General features: G+C 36.0%; 1 protein-coding gene across 7 annotated transcripts in view; it reads right to left on the reverse strand.

The window, feature by feature from the left end:
- The window catches only part of PAM (peptidylglycine alpha-amidating monooxygenase), a 68903-nt gene extending 57523 nt beyond the window's left edge, over window positions 1–11380 (reverse strand). For all 7 annotated transcript variants that reach the window (XM_062512711.1, XM_062512710.1, XM_062512708.1 and 4 more), the window contains exons 1-3: window positions 11277–11380; window positions 9982–10102; window positions 7281–7338 (exon numbers count right to left, since the gene is read on the reverse strand). In XM_062512711.1, the coding sequence (XP_062368695.1) occupies window positions 7281–7338; window positions 9982–10102; window positions 11277–11368 (271 nt within the window). In that variant the 5' untranslated portion in view covers window positions 11369–11380. The remainder of the gene's footprint in view (window positions 1–7280; window positions 7339–9981; window positions 10103–11276) is intronic.
- Between the last annotated feature and the right edge of the window lie 1286 nt (window positions 11381–12666).

Here is a 12666-nt window from a genome sequence, read left to right on the forward strand (position 1 = left end):
AATTACATAACCAAGATCATCTCATGCCATTATTCCCTGTAATACTACAAATAAGGCAAGTACATCCCCACACATTCATTTGACTTCTGCATTCCACTTACACACGTTCCTTGAATTTTCATTCAATAGCCTTCCTTCTAAGCTAAAACACGTCACCTTATTTATTTATTAAGAAAAAAACCCTCTAAGTTCCCAGTCAAGACCATGGAATTTGCCACAAAAGTTAAATATGATTCTTAGTTAATATATCAGTGTATCCCAAACCACAAAGTTCTACTTCACCAGCCTAAGTGCAGTCTACCTTTGAAATGTACACTTCTGATTTAACAGTATTCTTCTATTTCTTTTGTACTTCATAAAACATACAAACAAGCAGTAAGTTACAGTTAAGAGCAACTAAATCTTATGCATTAAATAATATCTTCTTACAGTATTCTACCTGACTTATATTTTTCCTGCATTTTTCTTGGGACAACAGTTCCAAGAAAGGACTATGATTGAGACTCAGTAATACATCAAATCCTTCAGAATGAAAAATAAGATTTGTTTAAAGTCAGCATGATCTCATTTTCCGAATATTTCTCTTTATTAGACACTTAGAAGTGAATGTTCAACTCTCAAATGTCTTTAAATTATACCACAGATAAAAGACTGGTTTGTTTTCTCAACTTCTTGTCATCCTGTTTAGCAAAGTTAAAATTTTACCAACATCATGGGAGTAATACTGACCATGAATGTACAATGGTGGCATTTCTAAAAGCAAACAACATTCTTTTATTACTACTGAAAAAATACACCAGTTGCCGGGAATGCAATCTTTAACCTTGTAGTACAGCAGAAAGTCTGAAGACAAGTTACTCCTGCCCTGTGTACGTGTACACAGACAGCGAGAAGCCTGCAAGTAACTTCTTTTAGCTGTTAACATGGGGAGATGGTGAAGCTGCAAACCATCAAAGGGTTTGTTTCACAAACACTAGTCTGCTCCTGATGTTTATGACATTACCTGAACTCTGAAAGCAGTATTTTAATACAGAGTTGTGGCAGGGTTCCTAAAATGAGTGATAATGTGGGTTATTATCCTGGTTTCATGGGGAGTGGGGGGGTGGGGAGCAAAATAGCTTCTAACCCAATTTCTGAAGCTGAGATCTCTTCTGGTAAGTAACAAGAACCAGCCAAAAGTTAAGGCATGCAAGTCAAGTTTTAGCTTGAAGATAGATGGCAGACTGTAAGGAAATGAGCATGCCACTTTGAGTGATATATATGAACTCAGAACTACAGAAGTTGCCAGCATGATGGAAGTCTAGAGACTACCCAACATCTTTATTTTTCTACAAGCAAATTCTACTAATTTTATAGATAAAAGCCTAACCTGTGTTATGGAGGCAATTTTTGTTTTGATGTTTTTATCAGTAATGACTAAAAGCGAAATCACGGTTTTTGACACGGTAGAGGCAATGTGCCATTCTGTGGAATTCCTACCTTAGTTTTCAGATGTTGGGGGCATTTTAAGCTGCTGTTACCCATACTTTATTGTCAAAATGAATACTTGTAAAAATCTGCTGTAAGTACGACTTTCAAAGACAGCCTTCTGCTGGGATTGGCTCAGCAGGAGAAAAAGAAAACCTCGGGTTAAGGCTGTGGGAAAACCCTTGTAGTCACGGTAAGCAAAAGGCTCACTCCCAAGATCCCCCTGTTCAGTTATGTCGATTGTTCCTAGAAAGTTCTCAGATCTCTTTGTTAGCTACTTTTTGCTGCAGAAATTATAATATTCTTAATCACCCATTCCCACTGGATCTCTCCCTCAGACCCCGCCTTAACCCTCTCCCTGCATCCAAATGTATAAATATCCCTGCTCTACCTTGAACCCTGCTTTTTCCCAGTTCATTCCTAGTACACCACACGCCTTCCTGTTTGTTGTTTTCACCTCACTAAAGTTCTTTTTCCAAACAATAGGATCAAAGCTGTCCCTCTCCATAAAAGTTGCCAGAGCCATTTCCCAGGGAAACCACCAGTTAGACTGTTCAGGCTTGGACTAGGGGGTTCCAGCCTTCAATAAAGGTAAAATTGAAGGTAAGGCCTGCTAGCTGCTAAAGCCACCACCTGTTGGGCTTCTTAATACTGTCTCTCTGTTTCTTTTCATTTTTCTACCAATCTCCCATTGCAAGTATTTATTCTAATAAGTGTTTCAGGAAGTCTTTTATTCACTCCACATAGTCCTTATTACAGTGATATCCTAGAGCATGGACAGGAGCGCAATTTAAGTACTATTATAAAACTTATTACAAATACCTTACTAAATGCTATTCTAACTAAGGAAAAAATAATGCACCAGAGCTAACAAAGCAAAATCAGATTTCTGGTATATACTATTTTAGCTGATATACCTCATCATTGCTTAAGGAAGCATTGAAAGACATCAAGTCAGTCTGTGAGCTTAAGACAGCTTTGTACAGGTGGTTACAGTATGGTTCCTGTACAGCTATTTTCTTAGCAGCACACCCAGAGAGAAAGTTAAAAGAAACAGACAAAAAAAATCCAACTAAAAAATCCTTTTCCAAAGAGAAATTTAAAAGAAACAAACAAAGAAACAAACAAACAAACAAAAAAACACACCTAAAAAATCCTGTGTTGCAAAAGCCATATAGATTAATGTGGGATTCAAGGCAAATGCAGTAACTGTCAGAGAAAGTGGACAGGGTTTGAAGGGACCTTAAAGATCATCTTATTTCAACCCCCCTGCCATGGCAGGCACACCTTCCACTGTGCCAGGTTTCTAAGAGCTTGAAGGTGGCCTTGAACACTTCCAGAGATGGGGCAACCACAGCTTCTCTGGACAACCTGTGCCAGGGCCTCAGCACCCTCATGTTACAGAATTTTCTTTTAACAGCTAGTCTGAACCTACTGTCTTTCCTTTTCCCCTTGTCTTGCCACTCCATGCTCCTTTAAAAAATTTCTCCCCATCTTTCTTCTGGGATGAAGGCCACAATTAGGTCACCCAAAAGTCTGGACAACCTCAATTGTCTCAGCCTTTCCCCATGGCAGAGGTGCTCCATCTTTCTGATCTTCTTTTTGTCCCTGCTCTGGACTTGCTTTAACACTCCAGCAATTCCTGTGCTGGGAACTGTCACTATCAAAGGCTTAAGAAATATCAAATGGCAGTCCTATTTTCCTAGTTGAAAACCTCCACATTTTACAGTAATGAACAGAAGATTACCTAATAGTTAATTTTTTTAATGCACGGAGAAGTGATACAAATGATTACTAAAATAACAGCAGCAGTTTTTGTATACATACTAAATTGAAGTCTGACCTAATTTCTTGATCAAGTACTGCTTAGAACTACAAACTCAAAAAGAAACAGGAATGAACAGAACATGACATCAATTTAAACTTAACTGTGTACTTAAGCTATGTATTTAAAAAACTAACTTCTAGTAAGTTCATCTTTACAAACAACAATTCATTTAAATAAAGTTGATAGATTTTTTTTTTTTTAATATTAGTGTCCTCTCTATCACAGAATAAACTTTAAAGAAATTTATTAAGAATTCAGTGTCTGGAGTTTGGGAAATTAGCGAGACATACGAGACCTCCAACACAGTGAAGACATCATTTCTTGGCAATAGGAAAGTTTATACATGCCAGAACAGAGTAACAAACCTAGAGCTTCTCAGAGTCCTTTACAGACAAAAAGTAGTAAACCATCTAATTCAATCTGTGTTGCTGAATGTAGAAGGGTCCGTTTCATTTCTACAGCACAGTCTGACAGATAGGGACTTACCATAAGTCAATAAGAAAAAGACATTTATTTACTGGTCATCCATGCAAATTAATGTAAACAGTTGAAGACAGTCAAGGTTTTTTGGCTGAGTGGCCTGCTGTCAGACTCAATTTTTATGAGTGTCTATAGAGTATCCTTTAGCTATCTCTACAGCTAAGTAATGAAAAACTAATTTTTACCAATGCCTGCACCATTAAAGACTCACCTGAGTTTCTGGTTTTGTTACTTATTCAAAAAATTAATCAAACAGGATGCAGAAGAAGAAAACCACAATGAGATGTTTTAAAAGTGTAACTGGAGCAATATGTTCTTGAATAATTACATATCAATCTCACCCACGAATAACATTTTACATATTAATCTCACAGTCATCTCGCTTCACGGGAGCGAAAGGTATGCTGCCAACAGAAATTGAAATGTACACCAACCCACCTCATGAAAAAGTCACTCTCCCTAATCAAATTTGTAAGTATTTACAGCCCTTTGGGACAGAGAAAATGATTCAAACACAAATTTCAGCCTTTAGAATCTGACCCTCCACTGAATAACATAATACAGAAAACAGCATCAGCAAAAATATGTAGATGCATGCCTGAAAGAGATCTGTAGGGCAAAACTTGCTCTAATTCTCCTTCCAGTTGGGAACATTTAATTAAGTGTTAAGTAAGTGTGATTGATTCCTTCCTCTGGTAATGTCTGAGAGCTGACTCTGAGTAAGTTTGTAAATTCTGGTACAGCATTCCTGCAGTTTTGAAGTACAAAGTTATACCCACTGTCCCTGTGCAAGCATGAATATTTATTGATTTTCTTTAGGGAAACAGCAAAGTTGAAGTCTGAGTTCAAAGTCCTTAAATACAAATTTAATAAAAATACTGAAAAATGCTACAAAAATATTCTACTTATTAACAAATGTAGTACTGCCCACATATAACACTAAAAAAGAAGCTCTCTCTTCCGAGGCTCTTATATTTCATCAATATGCAACAAAAAATATCTTGCTGCGGGTTCCATAATAGAGCCTCCTCTTGCACAATGTCTTGGAGAAAGGAAGAAACAAGGGTAAAAATAAGAAAGCAAAGTTAAAAAAAGGAATGAATTAGCAAGTCTTAGTGAAACTGTAAAGATGCTTGGTCATAAAAATGTCCTTTTAAACCATAAAAGGAAACAAAGTACAAGGCATTTACTTAGCAAATAAATTGAAGGCAGAACATACAGCTTTACCATCAAACTCAGGAATCCAGTTTATTGTTTCAGTTATGTGTATTCACATATCCTCATGTTGAAGCTCTTCAGAACACACACAGTTTTCTCAATATATCACTAAACAGCAACCCAGTGACAGCTCATATGCTAGTTTTCCGTCGTTTTTGTCACAGAGAAAAACAGTATGTTTTATGGGAAGTTAATTACACCATTTATTGGCAATGCAATGAAGGCAGATTCCACTTAAACCATAAAAATATAGACTATCCTTTCAAAAAGAATAAACATTCTCTGTGTGCCAATCTTCAGTGCTTATTTAAGCAACACAAAATACATGTATGCAAGTTAATAGCTTCACTATACAAGTTAATTAGCTTCACAACACTTAACAGTATTCAAAGTAGTTAAGGAAACACTTTACTGAGCAGCTAATTTCTTAGGTGATTATGCTTATTGCAAAAACATCTTTCAGGAAAAGACTTAATTTTCTATTTAGATATTTTATAAGGTAGGTCATTCTACATTCTTTCTACTCTCTGCAGCTGAATATGATTGATTCTACTCTTTCTAATGATCAGGTAACTTTTGTTGATTATGAAGACTCCAATCTCAGCCTTTTCCATGAGGAACACTTTCCAGTGATTTTACTGAAGCAAAATGGAGTTGATAATGAGCTTCAGACTGGCCACATGCCTATTCATTTTGTGCAGAAGTGACGAAAGAGGAAAAAAACCCAATAGTTTTCTTTTACTTTTAAGGCATACAAAAAAATGAGTTTTTAAGGAATGCTATCATGGGAATACTTAATGTTCACACAACAAGCCGGGTTTTCTTACAGATTGCTCATTGAGTTCCTTGCTCTTCAAAGCTCTACACAACAACTAGAATGTTTTCTCTGTCCAGAGACTTTATTCTTATTCGTAATAACAGGTACTCTGGAAGAGTGATCACTGCAAAGGTGACCAAATACTGTAAAAATCAGGTGAAGAACATACACATTTTTAGGTCTACAGAAAAAAAGTAAAATGGGTTTCATTGCATGACTGCTGCTAAAACTTTGCATAACTTTTAAGCAAATTATATCAGTAGGTCCTTTTAAGCATACACACACCATTAAAAAAAGTTTATGTTCGTTTAGCACAAACAACAGAACTAGATGTACAGCAACCTAATAATGAATTAAACTACGGAATTTTTCAACCCAGTGAAACAGTAAATAAAAGGATAAAGTTAGTAGTATTGCCTTTCTAAGAATTAACAAAAACGGAACAACACAGCACAGCAAGCATAGCTTATTCGAGAATCAACACTCACTCCTTTCCTTCTATGTTAATTTTTCTTTCTGGCATCATACTCACAACCAAAATGTGAGGTCAGATTCTCACTTTTTTAAGAAATAGATATATAGAGAAAGCACTGCAAAAAAATTAATCATTTTTCTTACTTACTGTAATACAACATGAAAATAAAAACACAAGATTTATCTTCTGAAGGATTTTCACAAGAAAATCCACATGGAACAACAATCTCATAAAATATATCAAAAACTACATGGGATTCCCACTATACCTTTATTAAGTGCAGGTATCCTAAAATGCAACAAAAATGTAAAGGAAGAAAAATATTGTTTCTGTTTATACAGTTTGTAGCATGTTCTGAAAGAAAAACTATCTACAGCCAAACCAATAAGCCTTCTCTCTATCTGAACAACAGTATGTTCACGGCAAGGCACAATAAAATGTTAACTACTGCAGAGATTTTCTGAACAGATGGTGTTCTTCTGCTGATCTGTATGATGACAGCATTTGTAATGCATTACAGTATTTCCTTCTACTTGTCTGCCATCTTATTCATGCCATGCCATTTAAAAAAAAAATAATAGGGAGAGTGTTAGGTTTCTACTCCAAGCAAAAACTTTCAGCAGCCAACACTGACTATAAGTGCAAACGATTTACAGGGTGTACCAGGAGGTAAATAAACAGTCTGCTCAGCAGTGGAGAATTAAGTATCTGGACAGAGACAGAAAGCCAATACATTATAAATGGACTGTTTGGTGCTGACTGCCAGAGGCATCTGCATGCAGCTCCTTAACTGCTATTACTCATGAATCTCCTCAGATACAGTTTTATCTTGGCCCTAAGTAGCTCCCTCTAGTTTGTTTCTGCATTAGATGACAAATGCAGTTTGGAAACTCTGATGGTCAAAGATTAAGTTAATATGAGTCAAAGGGAAAAAAGAAAATGTTGAAGTTCTTCAAAATGGCTTGGTTAAGTTCTTCCAGTTAGCCAGTACTCACCTACATAGACCTCGTCATCCACCGGCAGGGGTACTGACATGCAGAGGTAGGTATCAGACTGTTTAAAAAAAGAGAATAGAAATTACCTTTAAATTGGGAAAATTTAGAATTTAAAGAATAAAGCATGAAGTTTCCCTACATTTTCTGAAGATGAATGTGACACTACTGAACAAATTAATATATATATAATAGGACCATCTAAAAAAAAATACATACTTTACAAGATACTTGGGCAAATACAATATATGTTACCTGGTTTACTACTTGGGCAAATACAATATATGTTACCTGGTTTACTACTATAAAAAAATAAAGTCATTGCTGTGGAGACCTTCAAAGGCATTCCCAGTTAGGGAGACACAAGAGACTTCTCTCACAGCAAATGTGAATGTGCCTATTTCTATTTCTATTCTCTGGTCAGCCCTGTCCCTCAGTCTTTCTGTCACTCCCACCCTGTTCCCCTGTTGTCCCCCATGTCCTAACCCCACCCCTGTGCTGCCCCCATGTCCCCTGGGAATTGGTCCCTGATATCTCTTCCCCGTCCCCGCTCATCCCATGTACTTAACCAGGACCCTTATCACAAGGGCTTTGCCTTTTGCATCTGACCCTGGACTGTCCACATGCATAGCTGAAATAAACACCTCTGTGGAACCCATGCAAAGGTCCTTCCAGCTTCTTTACCTGCAAACACCATCCCAACAGCAATCCCGACAGCAACACACTGCCACAATGAATGTGCATAACATGTACCAGATACCAGGCTAAAAGGTTATCAAAGTGGCCATTAAGTTGGTAGGTACACTATTAACTATATTAAACCTCTTTTTCCTTAAATGCTTTTTTTCCAACTTCTAAGGCAGTTTAGGAAAGGAAATGTATCACATACTGGAATTTCACTATACCCACAAACTCAAAATCTGACAGGCCTTCACTTATAAAGACATCTAAACAGATGAAGTTGAAAATCCTGCTATGAATAACTTCAAACTTAACTTGAAGATTGTGCAGATAGGTGTAAACAAGTAAATGCAACTTAGAAGGAAGGTACAATGGTGACAACAATATGTGATTATACAGAGCAGTGATTTGCACAGACAATAAACCATTTTTGGTGGTTTTGCTAGAAAATGGGATTGATTAATGTTAATTGACACAACTGATGTGAATGCCTTTATGTATTGTGGTTACATGTATTTACACAGTTAACGCACTAAAGGCTTCTAGAAATAGAAAAGGAAATATTCTCTGTTTTCTATTCAACCTGCATTCAGGTTTGTTGTTTTTTTATTTTTTTTAAAGCACAACCTAATTTAGGGACTTATATTGAAACCCTGAAAGCTAATGGCAGCAATGCTTCACGCTGCAGTAGAAATTAAATGGTTGCCAATGAATTTTCATGTGTAGTACCTGTGCCAAAAGAATGCACAACTCATATACAGGCAGAGCACTTCTAAGTCATGTAAGGGGTTGGTTGACAATCATGCACCCATAGAACAACTGCAGTTAGAAACTGTAAGACAAATCCTGGCACTCCCACCCCTTCAACATGCCAAATAACTCATTTTAAAAATGCAAGGGTTTCGGCAACCTTTCCCCCAGCCTTGACAATACAACACACAAAGAGAAGAGTTTTTTAAATAGGAATGTGAACTGACTGATCTCTTAATACCTGTTTCCTTGCTGCTCAGCTGATGGTTCTTCAGGTAAAGTCAATAACACATAATTATAAATGTGTACCTTGATGAACTGAGAGTACTCTCCACTCTTTCTGATGGAGAAGTTTAATATTTTGCTGCAAAGAAGATTTAGTAGAAACCATATATCTGCTTTGCACTTGCTGAAATAACATCTCTTGTTTTAAATTACAAATTCCAGAGGAGTTTTTCCCCAATAACTTGAAAAATTCATTTTCCCTTCACTCCTTTAAAAAGTGCTATCTGCAACAATGAGTCATCAACTACTGCAGCATAACGTACTGCTCTTTTCAAGCATCTGCAGCCCTCTAAAAGCGATGCAGACCTCTTAATGATATATACAATTCCCGGCAATGGCTTAATGCAAAAAGAAAAAAAAATCGTTATCTTGCTTAATGAAGTTAGATGTGAAAATGACAGTGGAATCTCAATATTTTTATGTGAATCTTAAAAATATTAATGCTACATTTAAAAATCCTAACTGCCTTCACTTTTACCCACTTGGCTCAAAAGAATACACTTCATACCTTAAAGAGTTATAAAATTGTAACTTGTTTATAGTAGCTTTCATGGAGTGTTTTGAGAGTTAAAAATAGTGGGTCGGAAGTACTACCCCTTTTTCATTGTTTTCTCTCAGCTTGCCAAAGTAGCAGCAACATATAGCATAATGTAAATAGATTCACTGATGATTCATCATCCAAGATATGGTGTAAACTGCAACTCCATGTCTTACTAGCACAGCTAGAAATATTTCACATTATAAAACTTCAAAGATTCAGTTTATGAAACCAACATTTTACAAATAAAATTAATTCAATGAGAAGATTTTTCTCTCATTTGAGGCTACCTTTTTTTTGCCTACTTTTCTCTGAAAAGTACACATAGATAAGTATCCATGAAAGTTACCCTAGGTTTTTTTCATTTTATTTGAGTGATATTGTAGGGAAGGCTTGGTTTTCCTAGCTTATTGAAAGAAGAGAAAGTGGCAAAAACTGCAGTTCTCTCACCTGCTTGGGTGTCACTGCAGGCATGCGGATGTCGAGTGCAAAATCTGACAGACCAAAGGAAATCACAGGCTGGCTGCTTCCAAGGCATTCACTGGAAAGAGATCTGCTGGTATCTTTATATCTTAAGAAGGGAGAAAGATTTTTTTCTTTTTTAAGTACTGATTTTTGTTTTGTCTTTCTTAAAAGAAAGATCCCTACAGAGCTAGTAAAGAACTTAGACAATGCTGAGTTGTTCCAGGAGTGATCTGAAAATTTCACTCCATCACAAGCTGAGGAAAACATCTTTGTAATGTTCAGTTACTTCAGTAAGTACTTAGTAGTACTTACTGAAGTAGTTCCTCATCTGAGTAATCAGATGACTAGTTTGGAAACTGTTAGCTGAAAATGTAACCTATTATCTCACCCTGGTAATTGTCTGAGGCACATAGATGCACAGATATAGAATTAGTTCATTACATTTTGTCAAGTTTTATTAATAATTCACAACAATTTTGGGGGGGTTGAGACTAAGACTTATAATTCTATACAGATTAAATTTAAATTACATACAAAGGGGCAACTTTTAATTCAAACACTATTTGAATTTTGGCATTTATAGCAACTTCTATACTACTACAAATAGCAAAGTAAAACAGTAAACTTGGCAACATCAAACATCAAATTCTGTATTGAATGCAACATATAAACAAATTGTAAGAAAAATGTAGATCACTATAAAGAACTGAATGGCAAGGCATGATAAATATTGATGCAACACTGATACAAGTTTTGACTATGTATATTTATGTATACAGAAGCAACATGGTACCCAAGCTCAGTAACAGTAAAATCCTTTTTTCAGGAGCTAAGAGGCTACTTCTCTTGTCCACACTATATTAAAGTTTACCTATGCAATTCTGAATTCAAACAACCCCATAATTTCTCAGGACTGTTCAGCTTAGTTGATGTTTTCTTGTTAAAACATCATCTTATCCTGCAAACTAACTCCAGCATCTGAAATATATTTAAATCCCTGTGTAGCCTCAAATACAGTTGTAGTGTTAATTAAAAAAGGTGTGTTAATTGCCATTTTATCCTGCTATCTATGTATCACCTTTAATGAGCAACCCTATGAAAAAAACATGAATTTCTGTCTTCAACAGGGACATTTCAAAAGTGCAGAAAGAAAATTCAGAGCAATGATGAAAACTGAACAAATACCATAACACATTTTTATCTAAGACATACTTTTTTCATACTTCTGTAATATTGTGACTGCATGCATTCAACACATAATATTTTCTTGCATAACCCACCTCTTGAAGACTGAAAGTGGGCTTCTGAAACCCAAACAGATGTTTTGAAACAGAAGAAGCAGTATTATCAGGCTATTAATGAAGCCAGCCATGTCCACCCTGCTATTTCTGGCCTGATTAAGCAAGCAGAAAAAGGGAAGTGCAGTTCTATCAGCTGTGATCCTTACAATCAGGTGGCAGCAGCAGCAATATCATTTCACTACTTCATTATTATGTGCTCGGTGGGCATCCTCCAGCTTCTGACAGACCATCTGTCTTGGAAAGCGATGCACTGTAAATCAGGAAGGTGGATGATACTATGTTGTCTTTTTTATTTTCTGTAAAAAGCTGTTGAAGAATCCTCCCTTCCAGACAGATGACACTGTACTTCTATCCCCTTAAGGAGCTGAATAGGACTAGCACTCCTGATGCTTTCTTCCCAGGTTGTGCAGTTAAATCTGCATGTTACTTATCAATCCACAACACAGGAGACTTCAAGTGGCATCACAGAAACCAGCATCAGTCATCCTTCAGAACCTGTAAAAATAGAAGGAGCACAGGGATGACTAACACATTAGAACATTAGTTCTCACCAAATCGCTGTTGACACATTTAATATATTAGTAAGTTCTTTCATGAGCTTTAGCCCAACCCAGTAAAGATTGCATTAGTTCTGTTGACTCCCTCTTTTCCTTCCTTCCCTTTCCCTGCATATACAATCAGAAACAGACACATTTTATTCTGATACACAAAATGTACTGTCAAACCTATTTTACATGATGAAAGAAACATAAAAACCTCCTCAATATGTAAAATGGAAAGTATGGAGTATTGCACATATGCAAACACTAGTATAATGTGCTCTACAAGCAGGAAAAAAAAAAGGCACCAATTTTACACAGCAAGAATCGAGGTTTGTAAATTTTATTAACTATCACCAAATGTTCTGTATATATTGCAGACTGGAAGAACATTTTTAATTCAACCTGTAATAAACCATTACGTGATTAATAAGTATCTGTTTCTTATGTGCTTTACCTACCTTTTATATCCATTTCAGAAAAGAGATACTTAAAAATTATTTTTGGAAATACAGTAACCATAATTGTTAACATCAGACTCCTTTATATTACTTAAGTAGTTTTCTGTCCTTTCATACCCTGAGGGTATGTCAGCATAAACATGGTGGAGAGGCTAATGGTTTAACTTCAACTGTTCTTACTTCCCCATTTTAATATACAGAGTATTTAATTCCAAAATCTTAGTATTCTTTAATAATTATGCTAGAAAATTACATCATGTCTTACTGAAGACATATATATTAGTATTCTTTTATTTTTTGAGGACTCCAGTTTTGGCAGAAGGCAAGTTTCCAGTCATAATCAAAATCTTTTAACTGTACCAGAGTACA

This window comes from Cinclus cinclus, chromosome Z (assembly GCF_963662255.1).
Source record: "Cinclus cinclus chromosome Z, bCinCin1.1, whole genome shotgun sequence".
NCBI classification, from domain to species: Eukaryota; Metazoa; Chordata; class Aves; order Passeriformes; family Cinclidae; genus Cinclus; species Cinclus cinclus.